At 51.5% G+C, this 26,042-nt stretch overlaps 1 protein-coding gene across 10 annotated transcripts in view; it reads left to right on the top strand.

The window, feature by feature from the left end:
- Positions 1 to 26,042, top strand: part of DAB2IP (DAB2 interacting protein) — a 200,536-nt gene that overhangs the window by 146,697 nt on the left and 27,797 nt on the right. For 7 of the 10 annotated variants that reach the window (XM_032708472.1, XM_032708469.1, XM_032708470.1 and 4 more), the window contains 3 exons: positions 13,370 to 13,523; positions 19,542 to 19,640; positions 21,756 to 22,310. In XM_032708472.1, coding sequence (XP_032564363.1) covers positions 13,370 to 13,523; positions 19,542 to 19,640; positions 21,756 to 22,310 — 808 coding nt within the window. Of the gene's footprint in view, positions 1 to 4,997; positions 5,426 to 6,758; positions 6,849 to 7,172; positions 7,210 to 13,369; positions 13,524 to 19,541; positions 19,641 to 21,755; positions 22,311 to 26,042 lie in introns of those variants that run through there. The other 3 variants (XM_032708476.1, XM_032708478.1, XM_032708477.1) reach the window with 3 other exon arrangements.

The raw sequence follows: 26,042 nt of genomic DNA, 5'->3' as shown, positions 1-26,042 counted from the left end.
GGTCAGGAAGATCTACTGGGTCGGGACTGCCCTGCACTGGATGGCTCTGCTGCCCCTGCACAGATCCTGTGGCTGGCAGGCAGGCTCTGGGTCCCCTGCCCAGGATCTGTGCAGAGGTGTAGGCTGGGTACAGGAGCAACAGGAGCCCCTGGAAGCTCAGCAGCCCCACGGGCACGGCTCAGGTGGAGTGAAGGGGGGGCTGCAGGTCTGCAGCTCCCCAGGTGAATTCTCAGCAGCAAAGCTGACACGCTGCTCATTGTCTTCTTTTAATTAATATGTTATTCAGCCGGGCTGAGAGACTTTGTTCTTCAGAGGTCTGATTTAGATCTGCAGAGCTTGTTGCCACCACGGCTGGCTTTGTCCTGCAGGTACCAGAAGGCACAATCTGCACAGACATTGGCATTCAGAAACACATTCCGAGTCCAACACGCTCCCATGGCTGCGATAAGAGCCCGTCCCTCCCTTCCCTGGAGAGAGCCATCCCGGCTGCATCTTGAAATCCAAACCATGACTCTCATTTCAAGTAGAATAGCTGGTGTTTTCATCCTGGGGAAGCCACATCCACCCTGTGTAACCCTGATTAGCTCTCAGCAGACCCCAGCAGCTTTCCCAGATTCCCGTGTCCACAGCAGGGAGACTGAGGCACACGAAGGCAGAGTGGCCACACCAACCCTGTGTTACAGAAAGACAAAACCTGGTTTTTTTCCCTCTGTGCTTACTCCAGGTATCACTGTGATACTCTATCAGCTCTTGCTATACAGAGATTTATATGAAATCGTTTCTATTCCATTGAAGCAATTTTCAGAGATTAATTTTTGAGGGTATTAGCATTGATTCCTGAGCGCATGTGCCTCCTCCTCCTCCTCCTGCCAGCAGCCCGTATCCAGGGAAAGCTGCGTTGTCTGAGCTGGAGGAAAGCTCACTTGCCCTAATTTATTGAAAAAATTAATTTTAGGTTTAAAGTGGGGTTGTCATTTATGAACCCCGTTCAGTCTGGTCCTCACTCCTGAGCCGTCCCTCTGACCTTTCCCTTATCTGGAACCCTCTGGGCTGTACAGGGTGTTCATTAGTGGCACTTCCAGGAGGGAGCAGCAGGTGTGGGCTGTGGATAAGGGCTGCACGCACGCCTGGCTCTGTGCTTATCCAGGTACCCCTGGCAGCTCACAGCTGTAATTTAATTTAGGGCAGTGCCAGGATTTGGACTTTTTTTTTTTTTTAATAAGAGTTTTTCACAGTTTGTAAGTTTTAATAACAATTTTTACATCAGCTCTGGAAGTAGCTGCCCTTGGCATTGCGTGAAGTGTGCAGTAATGATACTTGCACTTAGAAAAATGAGCTGGGGAAGTGATGCAGTGCACCCCAGGATTGCCAAGTTTAATCCCTGGTTATGGAGTCTGGAATGGTAAGAGCCAGGGTGGTCCAGGGGGGTCACTGGAGCTGACCTGGGTTTGGTGCAGAGCTGTACCTCACGCTGCTCCAGGAGAAACAAATGAGTCATTCCTGAAAAGGGTTGGTTATCAGTGGGAATATTTCCTCTTCCTACCTGTATTTTTCATATGGATGTGGCTGTTTGTGGAGGTGCTGAGGTCCCTGTGTCAGTATTCCTGGTTTCTGTTGGTATCTGGATGTGGAGAGCACCCCAGCAGGAGAAGCCCCAGGCTGGCAGAAGGGGGCTCAGAGCTTCCTTCCAGCCCAGGGAGAGAGGGAACGGGCTGGGATCAGGCACCAGCTCTGGCTCTGCCTTCAGCATTCCTGGGGCTTTCAGTCTCCCTTTGCCCTGTGCTGCAGGAGTGCAGAAATATTCTTCCCAAAGGCTCTGTCTCCTTCAAGGTGCCGGAGGCAGGGGAGAGCAGGGGACAGTGGGTGCAGTCCCTGGACTGATCACCCACAGTCACAGCTCTGAGAGGCACAGAAAAACCACCGGCTTCCTGGGTGTGAGCCTCTCACTCCATCTGAGAAGAAGGCTCCCATGAGAAGGATGTGCTTTAAATCCCTAAAAGACACTAAAACCTATCTGGCTCGAAGGCAGATAACAATTGGAAGAAATTAGCTTTATATCTTGGTGCCAGCTATGGATTAAAACAACACAATCAAAACAAACTTTAAAATGCTTTGAGCTTTCCTTCTTCTTTTTTCTTTATGGGAAAGTTCAGCAGCAGCAAAATAACACTTCCCCAACCTTATTCTGATTATAAACTTCTCCTTCTTTGCATGTTGCTGTTTAAGAACATCAATTTGTTGAAGAACATCATTCAGCCTTCAAAGTCAGCTCTTCCCTACGAAACTGAAGCCATTATACGGGGCAGTATTGTTAGACAGAAGGACAAATCACAGGAAAATGTAGTTTAGATGCTAAAACATCTATTTGTGTTTGTCAGGCTCAAAGTCATTCACCACTGGTACCTCTCTGTAGTTTAGATTTGAAATTCAAAACTTGACTCCTGCAAATGTCTTGGCTCAAATTGTGGTTGAATGTTAAGTGGTGTCTCTGAAGCGAGACTAATCGCACGGAATGATATTGGATGTTTGCAGGAATGGGACCTCACAAAAAGGTTTAGAAAAATCTGCTGCTAATGACAATGTTCTGTTTTAAATAAAACCCCCAGAAAAGATGAGTGGCATCTCAGTAAAGACAGGTTTCTTGGTGATTGGGATTACATTCCTAGAGGAAAGTCTTAATGCTTGTTCAGGAGAGTGGAAAAGTGGAGCTAATTATAAGCAGAAAGAGAAACTGGCCGGTCAGATCCGCTGTCTGGCCACTCTGAAACATGGTGTAAAAGCTGGCTGGAGTCAGAAGGAAATATTCTTTCAGTGGAAACATTATTGATACGGTGTCTGATTTTTCAGAGGTGCTCGAGTCAACTCTGCCCCATTGCTGCAGCTCAGCTCTGGGGGACATGGAGCAGGTTTTAATGAAGCAGGTGAAGAAATCTTTTCCCAGTCTCTTGGTTTATTCTGGCCGTTGTTCCTGCAGTGTGCAAGGCCTGGGTAATTTTTGTGCCCTTCAGCCTCCAATTACCTTTTTGCTGAAACTCAACCAAAGGACAAAATAACCAGCTATGAGTGCAGTGAAGGTGACACAGTGGGGCTGTGTGGCAGTGACAGGGGGAATATGCAGCTTGATAGAGGAACTTTGGGAGTCCTGACAGTCGATTTAGTGATGTCTGCAGAGAAATCTGGACCTTGTTTGACAGTGCCATAGGCTGCAGTACATGCACTGAGGAGTTTTTCACAAGAACCCCACAGTAATGACTGTGCCCACCCCAGTGCTTGAGAAGCAACCCAGTAGCAGCCAGCCAGCTGTGCAATTCCATGTATTTTAATGTTAATTATGCTGGAATATGAGATTGTTCACACTTTATAAAATTAGCGCTTTTACAACATCAACAGTTATTTGATTTTAACTGTAAGTTTAGAATACATCTGGATAATCACAATCCCTTCCAGTGCTAACTCTTCAAGGTTATTAGAAAATTGTTTGTTTCCCAGTGATAGACAGCGTGGTCATAAAGCATAAAGCGCTGGCTTCACAGTCAATAAAAAGTGAGAGATATCTGGGTTTAATAGCTCCAAAAGGTAAACATGGCAGGAGTGTGGAAAGGTTGCTTTGCTGGAGGCAAAGCTGTGACCATCCTCCTCAGAGTCAGCCAGGCCTGGCTGGGACCAGAGGAGAAAACATGACCCAAGAAAAGAGGGCTACAAATACCACAAATAATAACTGGGAATGGAAAACTTCCTGTAATAACCCATGGAAGGAAGTGTTTACCTGCCCTGTGACCGGGCACAGCAGCTTTCCTTTCCCAAATGCCATTTCTTGAGCAGTGAGCCGGGTGGGTGGGTGCTGGGATCCCATCAGGAACAGGAGTGTAAATATGGAGAAGGGGTGGGGTGGAGGTCACGTACAGTGCCCAGGGACGGTGCCAGCACTGCAGTGACAGTCAGAGCTCTGGCTGTGCTGTACACCTGTGTTATCACCTGCTGAACACAGAGAACAGGTGTTTCTGCAGGGAAACATCACCTTGTGCAGGCAAGGGATGAGGCACGAGTTCGCTGGAAGGAAACTGGATAAGCCCCGGCTTGGATAAAAGGAGCTGAGACTCTGACACGCAGGTTTCTTCTCGGTGGCAGTAATGCTCCCTGCAGCAGTGTTTGAACACTGAGTCAGTGGGATGTGGTTCCTTCACTGCCTGGCACTCCCTGGGGAAGGGGACAAAGTGGTCCCCAGGGCCCTGGTCTGTAGAGTTTTGGCTTTTTCCTGTACCTCCCGAGCCACCCACGGGTATTCAGTCCAGGGGCTGTGGAGAGGCAGAGGGCAAGGAATGGCCTGTGCATTCCAGACCTGGAGCCCCAAGAAGGTTGTGTGCTACAGACACCATCCTGAGCCCAGCGGGATCGATGGGGCAGGGGCACAGTGGCACTTCCCAACATTTGGCAAAACACAGTTGTCATTCACCAAGGTGAGAGTGTGGAGAATCAATGTGCAGCACAACAGACCCACAGAGCACAGGGGCTCCAAGGTCAAACCTTACTTCATCCCCTGATGCCTGGCTCGTGTCCCAGTCCTGCACAAACCGTCTGGAATTTCAGGTTGGGGACAGGGGGAATTCAACTGGGGAGTTCCCAGCAGACAGAGCTCTTTGGCTGGGTCCTGCTGGTCTTTGCTGTGATGTGGAAGCTGCAGCAGAGTCGTGCTGGGTCCTTACGTCAGCTGGAGCTGCCACAGTTCCCAGGATAGCTGGCTTCCTGCGGGGGCACAGGCCAAAGCACATGTTTGTTGGGTTCAGCACTTCCTTCCAGAGTCTCCTAATAAAGTGTCTGAACGTGCAACAGACAGTTCCATTGCTGGGCTGCAGAGAACCTGGATTATCCCTTCTCCCACTGCCTTGGGTCTGCTCCGCTCTCCACCCACTGCAGGTGCGAGGGCTCGTTCCAAAGTTCAGGTTCTGCATTTTCGTGCCTTGCCAGAAAGATAAAAGGCTTGGTAAAACTGTAACTTGACCTTAGTGTTTCACAGCAGCCCGGGAGATAAGGTGCTAAAGGAAATAGGGAGAGCAAAACACGGATGGCTTGGGAGAGGGGACCCCACAAGGCAAGAGCTCCGTGCTGAGGACCCACGTGCTGCAGGACTCGGGAGCTGCGGGGAGCCCGGATCCGGGCAGGAATGGCTCTGGATTGCTGACCAGGATTGCAGTCTGGCATGCACCATCTTTTTTGCTCTGCCACACAAAGGACCCCTGTGCTGCTGCTGCTGCAGATTTGAGAAGGAAAAGATTGACTGAAGCTGCCTGTTATTATTTTTGGCTACTCCAGCAATGTATCAAAAACCTGACGCTGGGTTGATGCTGGTGCCCTACTTTATAGAAGCCCTGAAAAGCAGATCAAGGACAGCGAGCTTGTCTCTCTGCATGGCATCTGCCAGGAAAGGGTGAGAAAACTTCAAACCACTGGCGGGCGGAATGGGGGGAGGCAAAAATGAGGCAAAATGTGCTAAATCCAGAGCGCTGTTTGCAGACTGCAAGGGGAAGGGGTCTGGACGTTCTCTGCTAAGGAGGCAAGGTGGGACAGGCAGTGACTGGGGCATTTTGCTGCCAGCCTGGCTGGTGAGCTGGTGCTGTTGTCCTGGGAGTGTGGTGGGCACTGTTTTGCCTTGGAAGGAAGAAAGGACCCTACTGGCTTTAGGTGACAGGCAGAGCTCCTTGTCAGTGAAGCCCAGCAGTAATCCTGCTTCATGTTTTCTGGATCCTTTGGAGGTGAAAGGGTCATGGCCCCCTCCCTGGCTGAGGAGGAAAGGCACATGGGTGAGGCTGTGCAGGGAGTTAGTGCTGGAACTGGGCAGAGAACCTGCGTATTTTGACTTGTTTGTCACCGCCGTGCATGGTGCTGCTGCCTGGAGGGACGGTCCGGCTGGGAATCCAGCTTGTGAGTCCCTGGAGGAGGCGAGACTCGGACCTGCTGCCTCGGGCAGGACCTGCCCGTCTCCCACTCTGAAACCTGCTTCCTTCTCCTGTGCTATGGAGGAACCCCGAGTATTGCTGTCACCTGGGGATGTTTACTTCTCGTTTTCCCCTCCAATGCTGACCAGCGTTTGCAGCCCAGGTGTCGGCTTTCTCTGCTGATCCGGAGCCGCCTCACATGAGCTGGAGGATTAATGCCTTGCTGCAGACATGGACACTAGCCTTTGAAAAGTGGAAGAGGAAGCAGCCATCAGTAAGAGGCAGGGGACAGTGCCATGTGGTGGTTTTTCATTTACTAGATAGTCCTACTTTGTTCTTGATGAGTAATGGAGGCATTTGAATACGCCAGGATGACAGCAGCAGTCTGGCTCTGGGAACGTGTCGGCGTGGGCTGGGTGAGGATGGTGGCAGTCGGGACAGTGGGACCATGTCGTGCAGCCTCCCCCTCTCCTCTGCGCTGCCTCCCATCTCCTCTGCCGCTCACCTGCCGCCCCGGGCGCCGCGTTCCCTGAGGCCGCCCGGCCCCGGAGCCCCCCGGGGAGCCCCGCGCTGAGCCCCGCGCCGATGCGGGCTGGCCCCGTGCGGGGTGCGGACCATGGCTCACGCAGGGGCCGCCGGCTGCTGCTGCAGGCGCTACTCCCTGCTGTGGATCGCGCTGCTGCAAAGGTCAGTGACTCGGCTCCCAAACGGGAAAGGAATGCGGAGCGCGGCCGAGGGCAGGGACGGGCGGGCGGGCGGCGCCGTCCCTCCCCTCCGCTGCCGGTGCCGGGCCGGGGGACGCTGCGGGGCAGCGGCTGCACGACACGGGCTTTCTTCCCGCAGAGCTGCGTTTTCCCCCCGGTTCATCACAGCAGAATGAGGGCGGCGGGCGGGACAGGCGGGATGCGGAGCGGGGTGAGCGGCTCTCGGGGACGCGGCCGGCGGGGGCGGCCCCGCGGGGCACGGGGCGCTGCCGGGAGGGCGAGGCGGGACCCCCCGTGCGCGGGGCACGGCGATGCCCCCCGCAGACACGGCGATGCCCCCCGGAACCCCCGCGCTCCGGGGGCGGCGGGCCCGGGGCGCTCTGCCCAGCTACAGCGCAGCCAATGGGCCGCGGCGGGGCGGGGCGGCGGCGGGGCCGGCCCGGAGCGGGGCCGGGGGCGGCGGGGCCGGGGGTCCCCGCCCGCGGTGGCGGCGGCGGGAGCGTGGTATGGCCCAGCCCGAGCGGGGCGGCGGTGGCGGTGCAGCGGCGGCGCGGCGGGGCCGGGCCCTGCGGGTGAGTGCGGGGGTGCCCGGGGGTGTGCGCGGCTCCTGCGCGGACCAGGCGAACTCCCCGCGCCCCGGCCGGGCTGGTCCCGCACGGCGGCCCCGGCGGGGTCGGGCGGGGCGGAGGGCGCGGAGCGGGGCCGGGGCGCGGAGGCCGCCGCGCTGGAGGGACCGGCGCTGGCAGAGCCGCTCCATCCCGGCCCGGCCCGGCGGTGTCCGTCCCTTCGCTCCGTGTGCTCGCGGTTTGTTTTCAGCGTCCGTTTCATGCCTGGGCAGCCGCGGTGCGGGGATGGGCCTTGCGGCTCCATTTCCGTGTGGTTTGGTCCAGCAGGACGGATCCTGCCTCGCCTTTGCCGCCTTGTCCGGATTCCGCCTCCAGGCTGGTGTTACGCAAAATTTCGGTGATGAAAATCAAACCCTCCGTCCCCACCCTCTTCCCACCGTGGGAGGTTGTGAGCCCGGAGCGGAGCTGGGAGCACCCCGGGGGTGCTGCAGGGAGCGGGGGGCTCTGGGGCTCTGCCTCGGTGCTCACAACAGCACAACATCCCGGCTGCGCTTCTGCTGCCATGGACGTGCCCCAGGTGTTTTTCGGGGCCCTGCTCGCTCCAGAGCCGGTGCTGTGGGAACGACTCGTTCTCAGGGCTGTGCTGTGGCTCAGGCTCCAAACTGGAGTGGTGGATCTGTCACTGCTGTTTGCATCAGATGTCCCCAGATCCAGCACTGTTTATAGGCTGATGTGATAAGAAAAGGTAATTTTCTTATATAAGTGTTGATTTCTGTTAAAAGCAACGTGTTGGTGCCATTGTTCTCATGGGAAAGAGAGAGAAGGTGCTTCCTTGGCTCCCTAACAGCATTTTTGATGATTGAAACACAGGTATATGTTTCTGATCACCTTTTGCATCCTGCTCCTGATGCCCTTCCCTTGCTTTTGCAGTTCCTCAGAGCTTGTCACAAATGCCATCATTGCCCTTGCTGGCTGTACTGACAAACTTCCCAGTGGCACGTTGTTAAACAAACAAATAGCCACGCTCAGGTGAATGTCACGGGTTAAAATCATCCTTCAGGTTTGCTCTGGCAAAAACAAGGTTTGGAATCTGGTATGAGCTGACAGAGTCCTTTTGAATGTAATTAATCCTGCTGCCGGTTTAAACTGAGAACAGTCTAAAAACAAGGGCAGGCATTAATAAGTTTAATTACATGTCCTTTGTGTTGCTCAGGGAAGGTGTTGCATTAGTGAGGGTAACCTATAACGCCAGGTTCCCATCGTGAGTGTGATGAGCAGCATTTCCCAGGCAGAGATCAGCAGCTGGACTTAAGGAAAAGGCAGGAGAAAGTTCAGGGTAGCAAAACATGGAGAAGGATGTGCTGCTGTGTGCTGAGACTTCATCCCCACGTCCTCTCCTACAGGAAAAAAAATATGCTTCATCTTCTGGAAGCATGCAAGTTCTCTTGTGCTGTTGTTCGTGGCTATTCCCATAACATCACTTTTATATTTATTTGTTAGGTTGAAGCAGGATGAGGCACAGGGGAGGAAGGGATGAGAACTCCCAGCCGTGGTCGGGAGGTCAGCGGGAAGTCGGCACCCGGGTGCTGCTGCCGAGCCCTGGGGAGAGCTGCTGTGGAGGAGAGTGGGAAGCAGTGCAGCCATGGGAGCAGTCTGGGCTCTGCAGAGCGTGTTCCCAGTGTGACCCAGCAGCAGTGAGGGGCTCAGGTGGGACAGCGGGCACAGGGCAGAGCTGGCAGAGGGTGATTTACTCCCATCTGCGGCTGCTAAAATCCTTCTCCCATCTGATGTTGCAAATCAATTTACTGGAGTTGTGCACTTTGTTCTCAGTCATAACAAACCCCTAATCCCTGGGCTGGAGACAGATTTAAATTCTGTCTATGCTGCACGTGGATCTGACAGTCTGTGCTGCTGCATTTGGGCACAGAGGACCCCCTGCAGTGAGTGTGTGCCGGGGAGAGGGTCAGGGCTGCCCTGCAGAACCTACTGCTGGCTGGTCACAGAACAGAACTACCAGCCTCAAAAAGCTTCACACAGGGAACCTTTCCTGACCAGGAGACGTGTCACAGCGTCAAACCTGTAATTTAGGAGATCAGATCCCTCTGACACTGGGGAGGCATTCACACTGCTGGCTCTGCAGCTGGTGTTAGTGGGACATCTTCAGCTTAGTGCCTGGACTTCCTTCAGAATTCCCTAACCTGCTCATGCTCTCAGAGCAGAACAGTAGGAGATTTGAGAAAGGCCCTTTATGTTCTTTCCTCATGTTTCAGTACATTTTGTGTCTGCTCCATGCCTCTGCAGCTACCCAGCCAGGTTCCCTGTTTGTTTCTGCCTCTCGAAAATAGCCAGGAAGGTTTTCATCATAAAACCACAGGAGCAGCAGCTGGGTGGTTTCAGGCAGGTGAGGCTGTGAAATGAGAACCAGTAGGGTTGTCTCTTTGAGGCCCTGTTTGCTGCCTCCATTGCTCAAAACCCAGCTCTGGAGGTGTATGAGGAGAGGATGGATTGTCCCTCCATGCCTGTTTTTCCAGGTCCACTTCCCTGCAGTCCACATGGCCCTGGTTGGATTGGGTGATACTCTGCTGGCTGTAGAGGGTGCAGACAGAGGGGATACATCCCTTCGCATGGTAATGTTTTATGACTTTATTATTTAGCACAACAATCCTCTCTCATTGCTCTTGGGCAGCAAAGCTCTTTCTTTAATAGCCAGAGACTTGCTGCTGCTCTGTGGGACTCGCCAGGTCAATGCCAGTAGCAGTAATGTTATTTCTCTTTAGAACTAATGTGGTCTTTTATGAGATTTTTTTCCTCCCCCCTTCATTTCAACTGAACTTTAGGCAAGTAGAAAGGGATTAAAAAAGGGCCCTTGGCAAAAAGAACAGAATGTGCTGTTTGGAAAGAGGGTTTCCTGCTGTGAGATGGCTCTGGGCAGCTGGCTGTTCCCACCACATTAAAACAAAGGTGTAGGATTGGAATTAGATCAGCTGACGTAAACCAGGACGGGACCTGGAATACACAGCGAGTTATTGGAGCAGGAGATTGGATGGCCCCACAGGCAGTGTCTTGAGCAGTGATGGCAGGGACATGAATTTGAACCAAGTACCTCTGTTGTCTTGGAAGTGTGTGTTCACCGTGGGCAAATGGTGTTCCAGCTGTGTCTGACTGTTCAGGAGTGGGATGGCTAATGGGGAGCACAGGGCTGCAGGGACTCTGGGATCCCTGTCACTATGGATGCTGCTCTTGGAGTCAGGAAAGCAGCTTATGGTCTCTCCCTGTACAAAGGGAAGTGTGTGGGACTGGCAAATGTCTTCCAGTACATGGGCCCCTGCTGCAAGTGCCATGTCACCGAGGGACAAGAGTGCTCTCTGCGCTGGAACAGGTATTAAAATGCAAGGACCTTTGAGTCAGGTGCTATGTAACCCTCCTCCAGGGTGTTTGTAGCTCACCCCAGACTGTGCTGGGCTGCTCTGGCTTAAGTCAGTAGTCTTGGGGCCAGCTCTGGGGGACGGGATGGGACAGAGCCCTGGGAGGGGGCTCTGCTCATCCTGCACTGCCAGGGCTGAGCTGGCAGAGATCCCTCGTTCCTGCCACCGAGATTTCCAAGGAGAGTCTCTAATTAATGACATCTCCCCACTTAGCTCTTGATACAGAGACAGATGCTGGGTTTTTAGGGCTGGTTTGAGACCTGCAGCGCTCCCTCTGCACAGAGGCAGCATCTGGTGAGAAATGTGTCTGCTGCTGACCTGGGTCGGATCCCATCGGCCGCTCAGGAGTGGGAGGGATGTTGTGGGAGCAGGTCCTGCCAAGGCAGGAACCTGACAAATAACCTCCCTAAAAAAGTCCCGTTAATTTTAGGATTCCCAGAGGCATCCGGCAGAGCGTGGAGGGATATAAATACACATTTGCTGAATCTCGTGAGAGCATAATATGTCCTGAGAATCTCCCCCCTGGTAATCCTTCGTGTTGAACATCTGCATTCCCACCCGTGGCCTTGCAGCTGCAGTAGTTTTAAATGAAAAATAGGCTTGATTTGTTTTAATTTTAACAAAAATTCTTAGGCCAGCATGAAGCAGTGCAGCTCAATGATGTACGTGTATGTGTGTGAGAGTATGTAGTCCTGAGCTGTGGGTTTAGATTATCAATATTTATATTTGTCTACACAAGAATGCAAGTAAATAACCAACTGCAGCTTGGTTATCTACCTTTTCTAATTTCATCCTAAAAATATGGAAATAAGATTTACCATAAATACCTCGATTCAGGGCTTATCTGGACTGGGTGAGCAGTCTGTATTGTCAGTTCTTGAGCTGCTGGATATTGGTTCTGCACTCAGCATTCTGAGGTAACTTGATCTGTCTGCCTGTATTAGAGTTAATTTACAGTACCATTCAGAGGAAAAGGAGAGGGACCCTTTTCTGTGAAAATAGTGTAAAATTGCCACAAAGTACTGGGAAATGACTGTGCTGGGTTCCTAAAGATCAATTTATTCACCATAGAGATACGGGGTGAGTGGGCAGTTGAGAGAATCGCTAATGGCACAGAGAGCCTTTGCTGGGAAGCTGCAGCTTCTGATCCAGCACAGGGCTCTGCCAACCCCGGGCTTTTAATGCCTGAGGGCTGGGGGTTGTCCCCTCAGAAAGATGTGGTGGTGGTTGTTCTGCAGATGTTCTGCAGGTACCACCACAGCTGGTCCTGTCTGGTGCCTCGGTGGGTGCAGGGAGGTGTCTGGGGACGGCGCTGTCCCGGAACCCTCGGGCCACGTGTCCCCAGGCTGTGTGTCCTGCAGTGCTGCTGGCCAGGAGGGTGGCCTGTGGCACTCAGAGCTGCCCATTTAACATGCTGAGCCAGAGAACCAGCTGCAGGCAGTTCTGTTAGCACCTGGGGCTTCATCCATGGCCTGAATCTTAATGGCAAATCTAGAGAAGCACCTGTTTATCTTCTGCTGCCCTTTATCTTAGAATCTCCTTGGGCTGTTTTCTAGATTCAGCCTGGCGTGTCATTCACTGGAAGGGATGAATTTTGCATGCACTGTTGACATTTCTCTCTGTTTTGGTCAGTTTTATTCTGGAGAACAACAAAACTCAACACACAGAGCAGAGCAATCCGGGGAGTATACTGGGAGCATTGTTGTTTTGCTCATGAAAAACCATGCTGAGAATATCACAAACTCCTCTTATTGCTGTCCTTCCATGCCTTTGGAGAAGGCGTCACGCTCTCTTTGTAGACAGGGGCACTTGGTCTCTTTGAAAGCCCCTAAAGTGCTTGTCAGGGGTTTTAAAGGTCAGAGTTACCAGGATCGGAGCTTTGGCATAGGAACATCTGACATGGTGCAAGCCATAGAGAAAGCAGCTACTCCCTTTTCTCTCAAGTTATTTTTTCCCTTGCCACTTCCTGGTTTTGCTGTGTTTTCCCTGGGACTACTTAATTATCTTTCTTTTCTTTTTCTTTTTTTTTTTTTTTGGTCCCCCTTGAGCTCTCTGGTTTTGCTTTAAGAGTTACAGCACCATTGATTGTATTGGCTGTCTCAAAAAATGGTGCTCTGCTCGCTGTCTGTGGGCTCCCTGCTGCTAAATGCTGCCAGTGGGACTCCAGAGCATTTAGATCAGTCGATAGGGCTATCATGGCCTTATTTTCCACCCTGTCCCCATCCTGGGATGTGTGTAACAATCGGAGAGAGCACACGAGCCCTCAGGTTGTTGGTTACAGAGTGTGGATCCCAATGCTGGCTGTGTCTGTGCTGGAGATGGTGAGGTTCTGGGACCAGGGGCTGCAGGACCTGGTGGTGCTGATGAGACAGCAGTGGATGCTGGGGCCAGCTGGTCTCCCTAATGTGCCCATACTGCAAAGCACCACACCTGGGAAGTCTCACTCAGCAGGTGTGGTGGCCATTTAGAGACTTACTCAGCTGTGCAGAGACCCAGAGCCTACAAACCTCTAATAACCGACTCCTGGCTGCATCACAGTTGGGAAAAATTGTTTTACTGCTCATACAGCCTGTAATAGAAATTGCAAATGAGACAGTGTAACAGGCCCTGTTCTTCAGGGCCCTGGGTTATTTCATGGCAAAAAAGTCCCAGGAACATTCTGCAGTTGTTGCTAACAGATGGACTGAACAGTTTTTGTGGGAAGGAGAGCATCCACTGACACCGTTCCGTTTTTCCTCTAGATCCCATCTAATGCCGAGGCTGAAAGAATCGCGCTCCCACGAGTCCTTGCTCAGTCCCAGTAGTGCTGTTGAGGCTCTGGATCTCAGTATGGAGGAGGAGGTGGTCATCAAGCCAGTCCACAGTAGCATCCTGGGACAAGACTACTGCTTCGAGGTAAGGAGCCGCCGGTCCGTGCCGGGAGCCGTGGGGGGGCCAGGTGTGTGCTGGCATCTGGGGCTCTCGCTGCTGGACAACATTTCTGCTCTGAATTGCCACACAGAGACCGTTTTGTAGGCAGAAAATTTCTCCCATCTCTTCAAGGAGGATCATATCCCCACGATCAGAGCAATGAGCTCCTCGTGAGCCCTGTCGCAGCTTCCCGCTGGCACAGGTGCTGCCCCGCCCGGGGCCGTGTTCCAGCACAGCATCCATTTGGAGTTTATGTTCATAGAGATACTGAGAAGTGCTGACAATCCCTGCTCAGTGTTCCCAAATACATCAGATGTGGTCACAGAGCCAACCCACTGCTGTCAGTGGGAGTGTTGAGGACTTTGTCTAGAAAACTGAAGCTTCGCTTGTTTGGGTAAATAGAAAAATCTGTGAGTATTTCAGATTATTTTGACATCTGCTATGGCATGTGGTTAGGTCTGTGCTAGCGGGAGGGAGGAGGACACGTACAAACCAGGCTGTAGTTGGATAATTCAATGTAGTATGTCTTGGGAATCATTTGTCCTGAATTGTGGATGGCAAAGTATTATTGCTTATGGCAGTGGCTGGATACAGAACAGGGAAATGGTTTTCTTACAGTAATAAGGTGGTCAATACCTGTGTTTCTGTCGAGAGAAGGGAACCTGTTTGTGCTTGGGCATAGAAAAGCAGATAAATGGTATATCCATGCTTGGACTGTGCTGTAGGATGTGACTGCAGGCTGTCCTTGGGTGGGCAGTGCTGGATAAAAACACCTTGTCAGAGTCCAAGAGGAGTCAGACTGGGGAGAGAAATACCTTTTCTTTACTGAAGTTAGCACACTTTGAAAGAAATGAGTTAGAAGATCCATTTCTTAAAATGAAAGCAAGTAACACGAAAACAGTCTTACAAATATAGCCCCAAACACAAACTCTGGAGTGGGCTGAGGTATAAATTTTCCAGTGCTGTTCATTCTCTGAGGAATTGAACAAGTGTGGTGGGTCAGGAGGGGAACAGTTTTGTAAATTATATGGCCTCTATTACATTCCACTCAAGAAAGATAAAATGAAGCTAGATGGAAAATAGATGTGACATCCATAATATAAGGGTTGTTTACCAATTCTGTTCAGCACAAGAGCAGAGGAAGGGATGTGAACAGTACTTGCAGGAAGTTGACTGAGAGGGAAATTGCACAAGTCGTGCACCTGTGAGGAGGAAGAAAATTTTGGTTATGAGTGAGTTGGATAAAGAGGAGTCACACAGAAAAAAAGAACGTGTTAATTGCTGTCCTGCAAACCCTGCAGAGGGGAGGAAGAATGCCAGGCAACAAAGGGGACATTGATTTGTGACTGGTGGCTGCTCACCAGCAAGCTGCAGCGGGAGGGACCGAGGTGAGAGCTAAATGGCACATTGTGCCAGTGCCTCTTGTCTCCAGAGAGCCTCTTCCAAATTGGGGTGAGGTCAGTGCTGGGATGAGTTTGCAGGTCTCCTGGGATCCTTGGTGGGTACCAGGCCTTGACCACAGTCTGCCAAGCACTTGGGTACCACTGGTGGATACAAAGAGGGGGCACTGCCTTTGGGCTTTGCCACTGAGGCTGTTGTGGGTCTGCTCTTTATGGAGATCTGTCAGGAACAGGCAGATTTGGGTGGCTGTTGTTGGGCAGTGCCAGCCTTGCACAGTCCTTAACTGAATTCTCCTGGCAGTGGGGTGGCTGAGCGGGGACAGTGCCTCGGGAGCTGTTTCCATCCCCAGCTGGCTGGTGTCCATTGGATCTCCCCTGTGTGTGGCACAGTGTGACACAGCTTTTCCTGCACCACACCACCGGAGCAGCCTCGTGGCTCGGGAGGCAGGACAGCACGGTCTGACATGGCTGCAGATGGAAGAGAGCGGCTTTGAGAGGGAACTGGCAGCACACCCAGACGGAGACAAAAGCAAGAGGTGCCAAAGCCATCTGCAGTGGAAAACAACCAAGTGGCTCGTTGGGAGGCAGCTGGTGGATGAAGGTGCAGGGAATTGTTCCTCTCCTTTGGCTCCACCGACCTGCATTAAGACGTGCTGGGCTCCGCTCCCCTCGGCTGGGCTCTGCTGGGATGGACACTCAGCAGCAGTGCAGGGCTTTTCCACGGGCTGCATTCAGCTTTTTCTGCTTAGTTTTGTGAAACTTGCTTTTTTCCTGACTTGCTCAGTACTTGGTAGTCAGTATTTGCTTGTTTTCTTCATTGATTTTTTTTTTTTTAAATTACTCAGCATCATCTTCTTTCTCCTTATAAGACTCCCCAGTCAGCAAATCATCCTGTGCCACTGCACATGCTGCGTGTGCTAAATATACAGTGGGCATCTTCTCCAGGAGTGGAGACTCAGAGTCCAGGCTTACAGAGCCTGTTCCTGGCCCTGCTGTTTGTGGGGTCCTGGGCCAGGCAGGGCACTGAGGACCGAGGGGCTCTCTTAGGTCTTAGCAGACCAAAGGCTTGTCCCGTTGCACAGCTCGTGCCTGAGCTGTCCCAGGACACGGCTGGGAGAAGGACAAACTGCAGTAGCTCCGGTACAGCCGAGGCTGTGTTGCCTCATCCTGGCCTTGCCTCAGTGAGGGAGAATGTGCTGCAGCTAAATTTAGCTCCACTAATTGGATCCAGCTGTGCAAACGTTGCTCGCGTGGCCCTTGGGGCGCGGGGCCGGCGAGGGCAGCGCTGGTGCCCCTCGGCACCAGGTCAGGGGGTACAGAGCAGCTGAGCCACAGCTTGTGCTCATGAAATCCTCTGGACACTCAGGGAAGCAGCCTTGGTAGCTCAGTTGTCATCTCCAGTTACTCCATGGAGATGCCTTCAAGGGAGGAACCCACCCTGTACCTAAAACTTCCTTGAAATGGCAAGATTTTATCTGACTGAGGAGATCACCCATCCGAGGACTGGGGATAATGAGTGGGAATAAGTAACATTTCAGAAATTAATGAGTTTTATTAATTGAGTTTATCCTGTACATTAACAGTATTCTAGCATTTCCAAAATCTTGATGAGACCAGAATACTCTCTTTATAAAGATAATTAATATCTCATAAAGATCATTAATGCCATATGATATTTAGGTCAGAACTCAAAGCTGGGGTGTGATTGCAGATCTGGGGAAAATTACATTTTTGGTCACACATGGTAGATATGACCTTCAGCTTCCGTCTGATCAAGACACACTTCATATCTGACACATGATTTTCCCCTTCTCTCACTTCAGTATGACAGTTACAGGTTTTTTAGGGTTTGAGTGATTAATTAATTGATAATTATTTTAAAACTGAGTAATTAATTTTGCCGTGATAACTCATGTGTTGACTTAAGTGTGGCAAGAAAATATATTAGATATTCAGCTTAACAGATAGTTGGTAAAAAACTGATATTGAATGAAAATTCAGTAGAAGGACAGCTGGATTACATGGTTATTTATTTGGATATGACCCTCTATATCCTCTGTGCAGCTCTGGGATCCATGTGTGTCACCAAGGAGAACTTGTCTTTAAGGGAACATCTTTCAACACCAGCCAAAGAAATCTTAGTTCTCCTTCCTGGACGAGCTTCCAAGTTTCCTACCAAATCCTCTAGATCTGAGAACATTTTCAAACACATTTGTACATCAAACTCCATCAAAGCCAAAGAGCTAAACAAAAAGCTGGGTGAGACATGGCCTTTAAGGCAATGGACTAATGATATCATTTACTGAAAGGTGTATTTGACCTGTTCCACCTTTATTATGAACTGATTTCTATGTGATTGGTGGGGATGGAGTTTCATGGCCTTGGTCAGAACCTCAAGGGTTTTCCCCACTGTGGGGTGCAGAAGGTTGGCTCTAACACCTGCAGGGCACTGTGGCTGTACCAGGAGTGTCAGGACTTCGATGGATTGGGCTTGGACATAGATGATTTTGAGTCTTCTGCAGCTGAATTCTCTGAGTAAGGCAGGGCTCAAGTTCTGATGTGTGAGGTTGGTGTCTGAAAAGAACTCCTCTGAAGTCCCAGAAATTCCCATTGATCGAGCACAGGGAGCTGCCTGGAGCAGTGCTTGCTCAAGTTCTGGTCTTAAAACTGTTGCCAAGTGTTTCTTCTGGGATGTTGATGTTTGTAATTCAGCACTGAGGCAGCACAGCACCGTGGGCGTCATCGCCTGTCATGTGTGAAACTCTTCCTGAGAGAAGGATCGGGATGCAGGACTGCCTGACCCTCTGGCAGAGCAGGGGATGGGGATCACATGGCATAGACAAAAGTCTTGCAAGTGGAACATCCTGTGTGCCACCAGAACTCCGTGTGGGAACGTTCAGGGATGGAGGTTCACATGGGTATCAGCAGCAGCGAGGAGATGAGGCAGGGTGGGTTTGGAATGGGAGACTTTGAAGAAGCTGGAAATACTTGAAAGCATGAAAGGGTGCTGGAAGGATCACACTGCTGTGCCTGCTAATATGGAGTCTGTTCTTGGAACTAGAAGAGAGCTTGTGCTCAGAAGAGTCTATTTTACAGGCAGAGTATAAAAGCATGTAAGGACAGGGAAGAGTGTCTATCTGAAGGAGAAAGCCTCTTGCTTGGAAGATTTCTTGCGTTTTTATGTAAAGACAGGCCAGGCCTCTTCTCATTCTGTCCTGGTTAGATGTCTGTGTTCAAAGGAAGGGATGTGTTCAACTTATCATTGAGGTTTGCTAATGACAAATCTTAGTGGCTGCCAGCTCTGCTGTAAGAACAGGTTGGGCTTCTGGGAGATACATGAAATTAAAGGAGATTGTGTCTCCCAGAAGCTGATAACCCAGTGCACAGTGTGTAAACACAAACACTGCGAGATGATAAAGCACTCAGAAATAACTCTGCAGGTTGAAACTGGCGGAAATGAAGCTCAGAGGGGAGTTATTTAAAGCACCAGCCAGGTCCATTTGGCCTCCCAGCAGAGCTGTGCATGGAGAATATGGCTGCACAAAAGCTGGGAATGCAAAGGGCCCTGGGACCACCAGGAATGAGCACCACGGTCCTGGAGGTCAGGACCAGCAGGACTGGAGGAGATGGCAGTTTGGGGAATACCTGTGTAGGAGAAGGTGCAGGGAACTATTGGCCTTTCAGACCTTGGCTCAGTACTTGATGCCAGAGAATTTTGTTGTAGTGGACAGGAAGAAAAGTTTAGTGCCTGTCATGCTGGTCTACCAGGCAGTGGTGCTTCCTTGACTCTCAGCAGAGTTGAGTTTTCTTGGGATAGCAGGGATGTGATAAGGAATAAGGGGCACTTACACCACTGGAAATGTCACTGCTGTGAGTGTGCTTCCTAAACCCTGGCTATGAAATCCCAGTGACCAGAGAAAGCCACACAGATACGGCAGAAAATCCCTTGGAGTGATCCTGGAAGCATGAGAGGTGACCTCAGCAGCACTTCCCCAGCTATCTCCAGGCTGGGAATCCCAGCCTTGGGCTCTTGAATGCCCAAGACAGGCTCTGAGCTGGTGTGGGCTCAAACCATGGTCAGGAGTGGGGTACATGTTCCTGTCCCTGTGTTCTTCACAACATGGGCTCCAGAAGCAGCAGGACACCAAGAGGGAAAGGTGGAAAACAGCCTTTTCGGGTCTCATGTTCTGCTGGAAACAAGGAATGGGTTGTTACTGTCACAGGCTTTGGGCTGGGCCTGGAGGAAGGCCAGGTATCCACTCGGTGTTCCAATTTATCATTAGTTCGTCTAAAGATTTGCACTCCCTCAGTTGTGGAACTTGGTGGTTTAAAGCATCACATGCATGAGGCCCATTATCTAGTGTTTTCTGGTGTGGAAGAGGAGAAGTAATTGGAATTTGCTTCCATGATTATTTTTGTAACACACAGAGCTGTCCTGTTTTTCTGCCAGCCTTAGGGGCTGTTGCTTCATGCTCGGGTAAAGCTGTTTACTTAAAAAAAAAAAATAAAAAATCCACTGGCATCTTCCCTAAGTCCCTCTCTCCCCCCAAATCATGGTCTGCAGTGTGCTGGTCAAGACATAATCCTGTTCCTTTCCCTGTAGGTGACGACTTCATCAGGAAGTAAGTGCTTCTCGTGTCGTTCTGCAGCAGAGCGAGATAAATGGATGGAAAACCTGCGGCGTGCCGTGCACCCAAATAAGGTAGTGGCTGTGAGGAATTGCCTCTGTTCTAGTTCAGTTCCTCGTTATTACATTTTATAGCCCAATGCATGGGAGCAGCAGGGGACGTATTGTCATTGCAGTAAGTGTAACTCTGGGTCAGCCTTTTTCCATATTGCTTTCTCCCACAATTATATTTACAGGCAAGTGCCAATTATTCCTTCCCCTCTTTTCTCAGCACATGCTGCTTCAGCTGTTGCTAAGAATTGATCAGACCTGAAGAATCTTCAGTGTTGCTCTGTTATTGATGGTACTTGCCACTTGCATAGAACTTTCACCTCTCAGAAGCTCTGGGACAGATGTCAGGTAGCTGCCAGCAAAGTTACAAGACTGAGTAGTCTAAAGAGTTCACAAGTCAGTTCCTGACACAGTGTCTACTTCAGTGAGGGAGGAACTCAGATACCCATTACAATGAGTTTTGGAGGCAGTAGTAGAATGTGGCTTTCCCTTCTCCCTTAGTTGAGGTGCAAAGTCATCTACTCTGAGTTTTACAGGAACAAATCCTTCTCTTGGCTACAACACAGGGACACTCGACATGAGCTTTTATGGCCCACCAAGACTAAGTACATCCTCAAACAAAATGTACAGCTGCTCCCCCCTTTCTGCACTGGAGTTGGCTGCAAAGATTGGTCAGGAGTAGTGCAGGATTCCACAGCTGATGAGCTCAACCACGTCTTTTTCTACTGGGCAGAGAAGACACAAGTGACATGATCTGGGAACTCATTCCACACAAGTTCAGTCCAGGCCTGGTGGGTTCTAAAGGAGCCCTCAGTCTTGGAGTTCGTTGTTCCCAGCACAGTGCCAAATGTCAGGATAAAAGGTTTGCTTCAATGTCAGAGCTGGAGCAGTGGAGGGGAGAGGTGAACTCTGCCTCTCGCAGCGTGTTCCTGGATGTGGAGTTCAGTGGCTCTGGTGCTTTCCAAGGGCAGCAGCCCTGGCAGCACTGACCTGAGAGAGCTGTGTGAGATTTGTGTGGCCATGCTCAGCGTGAGAGAAGTCCTGGGAATGTGAGTTGAGGCTGTGCATGTCGCTGGCTTTGAGGTGCAGTGTTGAGTGGAAGTCCATTTGGAAGTGTGCCCTCATCTCAAAGCATTCAGTAACTGATGGCTCTCTTTCCACCTTTGTTTGAGTTCATACACAATAAACTCTCAGTATCTGACTTGAAATTTCTGTCAGGAATTCAGTGTTCTTGTGCAGTTCCTGTGTGTACTTCCTGAACCTACAGTACTCCATTGTGGACTTCCAGCAGGAGTGTTCCTGCCCAGACTCCTGGGCTGAGCAGAGTAAGCTGTGGCTGCTGTTTCAGTGAGGGGTTTCCAAACAAAACAGGTTTTGCAGAATCCCAGCAGCAGTTCAGCCACCAGTGCTTTATCTTTCAAGTCACTCCTGCAAAAAATACCCCTGGATGTTCTTGCAGGATGAGATCAGCATCACGAGGGAGCTCTGAAAGATCCCCGGTATTCTTGGCTCTGTTATTGTTTAAAAGATATCCAAGGCAAATTTCTGTTTCTGAATTGTCATGGTTCTCCCCTGGGACTCACTCTCCTTCCCATAATTCTTCTTAATGTTTTACTTGGGTGCTCTGGGCTTCTGCCCTAAAATGTGGTTTTTTCCCCACCAGCAGTGGTGGCATTCCCATGTGGATGAGGCCATCCCTGGGTGTGCACTCAGGTGCCTTTATGTTGCTCTGTTAAAAGCAAATGAACTCCAGAGCTGTGAGATACCTGTAAAAGCTTCTGCTTTGCAAAAGCCAGTCATGATCAGTGAGGTTCTTTCCGTTTCTTTGGAGACCCTCTTGGCAGGGAATGGGAAACAGTACATATATGATTTGGAGGGGTTTTATCTTCCTTCTTCCTTATATTAATTGGCACCAACAGACATGGAGAGCACGATGATATTTTGGAAAATTAACATAAGTAGTGTTATTATGCAAATTCCTGAGAGCCAGTATTTCCTTAAAATAAAATGTAATTAAGCCTCCGCTCATTTAGCACATCTGAAATAATTAACTCATATCTCCAGTTTTGTTGTGCTTGGCTTTGTGGTTGTATTTTTAATTGACCTTTTTTTTCTTTGCTTTTTTTTTTCTTTTTTCAGGACAACAGCAGAAGGGTAGAGAATATGTTAAAGTTATGGATTATTGAAGCCAAGGACCTGCCAGCTAAGAAAAAGTACTTGTGTGAATTATGCCTGGATGACGTTCTTTATGCACGAACTACCTGTAAATTGAAAACTGATAATGTCTTTTGGGGGGAGCACTTTGAATTTAATAACCTCCCGTCGCTCAAAAACATTACGGTGCACTTATACAAAGAGACTGACAAGAAGAAGAAGAAGGACAAGACCAACTTCATTGGGCAGGTGAACATCCCCGTCAGCTCCGTCACGGGCCGGCAGTTCGTCGAGAAATGGTACCCGGTGGTGAGCCCCAACCCCGGGAAGGGCAAGTCCCCGGGGCCCATGATCCGCATCAAATCCCGCTACCAGAGCATGAGCATCCTTCCCATGGAGATGTACAAAGAGTTCGCCGAGTACATCACCAACAATTACATGGTGCTGTGCTCGGTGCTGGAGCCCTCGCTGAGCGTGAAGAACAAGGAGGAGATGGCGTCGGCGCTGGTGCACATCCTGCAGAGCACGGGCAAGGCCAAGGTAGGACCTCCACCCTCCGTCCCCTCCCACCGGGGACCACGGGGAGCAGACTCCTGTGTTGGGGTTGGGGGATCTCCACGTCAGCTGGGCTTCAGGCCCGACTGGGCATCGTTACTACGCTCTGTTTTTCTTCTGATTACACACAAGTTGGTAGCACGCGCAGCGCAAATTGCTTAATTAGCAAAGGGGTCGGTGGGAGCGCGAGATACCAACTGAGTCACTTTGCTCTCCTTCTGGAGGCTCAGGGGCCAGGCTCTTACTGGATAAACAGGCACAGATGTAAAAGTAAGCAAGGAGGCAGATTTCAGGGATGGAATGTAAGCAGTGCTGGCCCGAGCTGAGCAGCCTGTGTGTGCTGGGTATCGGGGTGTTCCTGGGGAACACAGCAGGAGCTGAATGGGAATGAGCAGCCTCCTGAGAATTCCTGGGTAAATTGTGTGGGCACACGTGTCTCTGGATCAACTCTTGGTCTTCAGGGTCTGTTCTGCTGCTCTTGGAAGGGGGGCAGCAGTGTGGGAAAGCCTAGGGGTGCTCCCAGGGCAGTGCTCGTTGTGGTTTGATGCCACCGACTTGCTCCTGGTGGAAGTGGAGCCTTTGTGGACCGCTTTGAGCCTCCTACCTGGTTGGGAATCCTCCAGCAGGTCTGGGGAAGAAGCAGGCCAGGAGGAGGCAGAGAGTGGGGTTTGCTCCTGGTTGTGATCTGTGAGGGTGCAGGCAGGGTGAGCAGAGCTGGAACCCCCTTCCTTGCTGAGCACACGGGGCACGGAGTGACCCACCCGCTGCAGAGCATCCTCCGTCCCCGGGTGACCTGGCACAGCCATGGCAGGCAGTGCCCGTGCTGGGGCTGCAGGAGTTAAAGCATCAGCATTTTTTTCTGTTACCATCTCTGTGAACTCTGCAGGGTAGAGCTGGGGAAGAGCAAGATGTCCAAAGTTCTTGCAGTGCTGAGGAGACATGAGCTCCTCACCTGAGGGGGAATCACAAGGCTCTGCTTCCTCAGCAGCTGCCGCTGCTGCCGGGGACCATGGCCGGGCTCGTGGATTAGGTTGAGTTACCATCTGTCGGACAGAGAAGTGGCTTGGCCTCCTGATCTAGTTCAAGGCAGGCAAAGCTCACTGAGAGGATTGCGGGGCCGGGGCCCTGCTGTTGCAGCGGCAGAGAAAATAGCTCAGTTAAAGCCCTCGTGATCCCGGGCAGCAGTGTTGGACCCTGGGAGTGCAGGGAAGGACCATGGTCCTGGTCCCCTCAGAGGCCTGTGATTCGTGGCATGTGGAATAATGCTGTGGTGACACAAGGAGATGTCACTGATGTCCCTCCTCACTCCTTGTGCCAGGGCTCGGGCGCCGTCAGCACGTGGTTTCTGGGCACAACCTTCTGCCAGTACCAGGGGCTCTGCTGCCCCTTGCTGTGGCTGCAGCAGCTCCAGTGCCAGGGCTTTGTGGGAATAGCACTGTCATGAAAGACCTGTCTGTGGTGAAACAGTCTTCAAGTGTCACCCCCATCTCAGTCACTGTGGATCATGTGTGGGCATGGCTGAGAGCAATTGTCACTGCTCCAGCCTTTTTCCTCTTCTCAGAACTGGAGAGGCTCCAGAGAGAGCAAGTGTGTTTCCAGACATGTGTCTGCATCAGTGCTTGAGATCCCAGAGGCTCTACACAGGGGACACAGCAAACAGTAAACAGACTTGATGACTTTCCCCCTAAAATGGAGCTCCTGCTTTCCCTGCCTGTCATCTGCCATCAGCATTAGCACAGGGTTTGGGGAGCTGTCAGAGCAACAGGAGTTATTGGAGCATGGGAACCAGGTGGTGCATCCTGAGCTGGACAGGCAGAGACAGGGAAAAGCAGCAGTAAGGTAACAAAATAATGAATGAGAAAGGAAAGCACCCCTCACCCCTGCTTGGGGGACATGGGTGCACCTCCCTGCCCCTCAGGAGAGCTCCAGCCCAGCAGTGGGAGCACCTGATCCCGGGCCCTGTGTGCAGGGCCAGCAGAGCAGTGACCCCCCTTCTCCAGGCCTCTATCCTCCCGTGACCCTCCAAAGCTTGTCTGGGCTGGAGATGGAGTTTCCCATCCTTCTGCCTCACCAGGAGCCTTCCCAGTGAGCCCCTCAGAGCTCTCCCTGCCCTGCAGACCTGGCAATCGGCAACCACTGATGTGTTTTGCTGATAAAGGGGTTTTTGTGGCTCTTGGCTGCTGTAGATGACCCTAAAGCAGCAATTACAGTTGGACTGAGGAACAAATGTCCACTAGATTATCACGAAGACTCGTTAGCAGCTAATTGGTGTTGGGCTGTTTCGGGCCCTGTCTCCCTGCAGCGATTTGCTGTAAATACATTGTAATCTCTTAATGAGGGATCGGGTCCCTGCCGTGCAGCAGAGGTGCGATGTGCTGGGGCCACGTGCCACCCACAGCCAGGTCCCTGCCACCATTGTCCCTGTGCAGCCCCCGGGTGGATGCAGGGCCATCCTTGCCCGCAGACACCCCACTCTGCCACGTTGAGCTGTTCCCTGTTACCTGAAGCTGTGGAAACCCCGAGGCACTGCCCAAGTCCCTCCTGCTTGGGGGGGACACCTGGGGCTGCAGGTGGAAAGGGGACAGGAGCTGTAGGTGAATTTTCTCCCTAAATACCTACTTCTTCCTGGGCTGTGTAGCTGTACCACAATAGATTTTAAAGGTGGGGCATGAAAGCAGAGGGTCCTCTCTGGAGTCAAAGTCCCTGCTTCCCTTGATCTCTGTTTGGGAGAGGGAAGAGCTTCATCCCTACAGCGCTGCACTAGGGTTGGTGTGAAACAGGGCATGCCTGGAAACCCCTGAGCATCTGCCAAGGCAGTGGGTGGAGAGGAGGGGAGGAGGGTTTTGATAAGGCTCTGAGTGCAGGCAGGGAGGGAGGGAGGAAGGGAGCTACCCCAGCCCATTGGAAAATCTGACAGACACCCAGCACTCAATCAGCTCTCGGCACACACGGGTGTTTCCCGGCTTTGTGGCAAGGAGAGGCTGGAAGGAGGATGTTGTTTGGTGGCTAAAACACAGATGTGGGCGCTCAGCTCTGTCCTTCACTTGTTACTTGCTTCCACCTTCCCAGTGAGAGGGCTGGTGATGTGCTCCCTGCGAGGGGGTGGAGATGCCCAGCTATTTTCATGTGGTTTACAACCCACAGACAAAAGACAAAGCCATAAAGTGTTTCTGCTGCCGTGGTTGGTGTGACTGGGAGTGCTCACCCCTGCTGTTAGCAGGGCTCCATGTGGGCCCTGTGATGTGGTTCTGAGTAGACAAGCTGCATCCTTCCCAATGGACTTCTGATGCTTCCAGAATGTTCACCATGCTTAGATTTGTTTCAGGGCTGTCTTAGAGCTTCTGGGGCTCAATTCGTGGCTGTAAATATGTAAGAAAACCTCTCCTGTGCGAAGAGTTGGTCGATCAAACCCAGCATTAGATAAAGCTCTAACAAACCGACTGCTCCCTGGAAATAAATATTTATGGTGTTGGGAATGGAGTGAAGGATAAACATGTGTCCCTGTTTGTTTGTGCTGTGAGGATTTGCCTCCGCAGAGCAGATGTAGCTGCTCTCCCCATGAGTCTGCTGGAACCCCACATTCCAGCGGCAGAGCCAGGGTTGGATCAGGGCTCTGGGACCTCCCAAAAAGTGACTGCTCAGCTCAGGCAGGGACAAGGAGATGTGGCACAGCTGGGCTTGGAGGCTGGTGGCACCAGGGCTCAGTTGGTCCTTGCA

The sequence above is a fragment of the Chiroxiphia lanceolata genome, chromosome 21 (assembly GCF_009829145.1).
Source record: "Chiroxiphia lanceolata isolate bChiLan1 chromosome 21, bChiLan1.pri, whole genome shotgun sequence".
NCBI classification, from domain to species: Eukaryota; Metazoa; Chordata; class Aves; order Passeriformes; family Pipridae; genus Chiroxiphia; species Chiroxiphia lanceolata.
The sequence above is the reverse complement of the archived record's forward strand: the minus strand, read 5'-3'. Positions and strand labels throughout refer to the sequence as shown.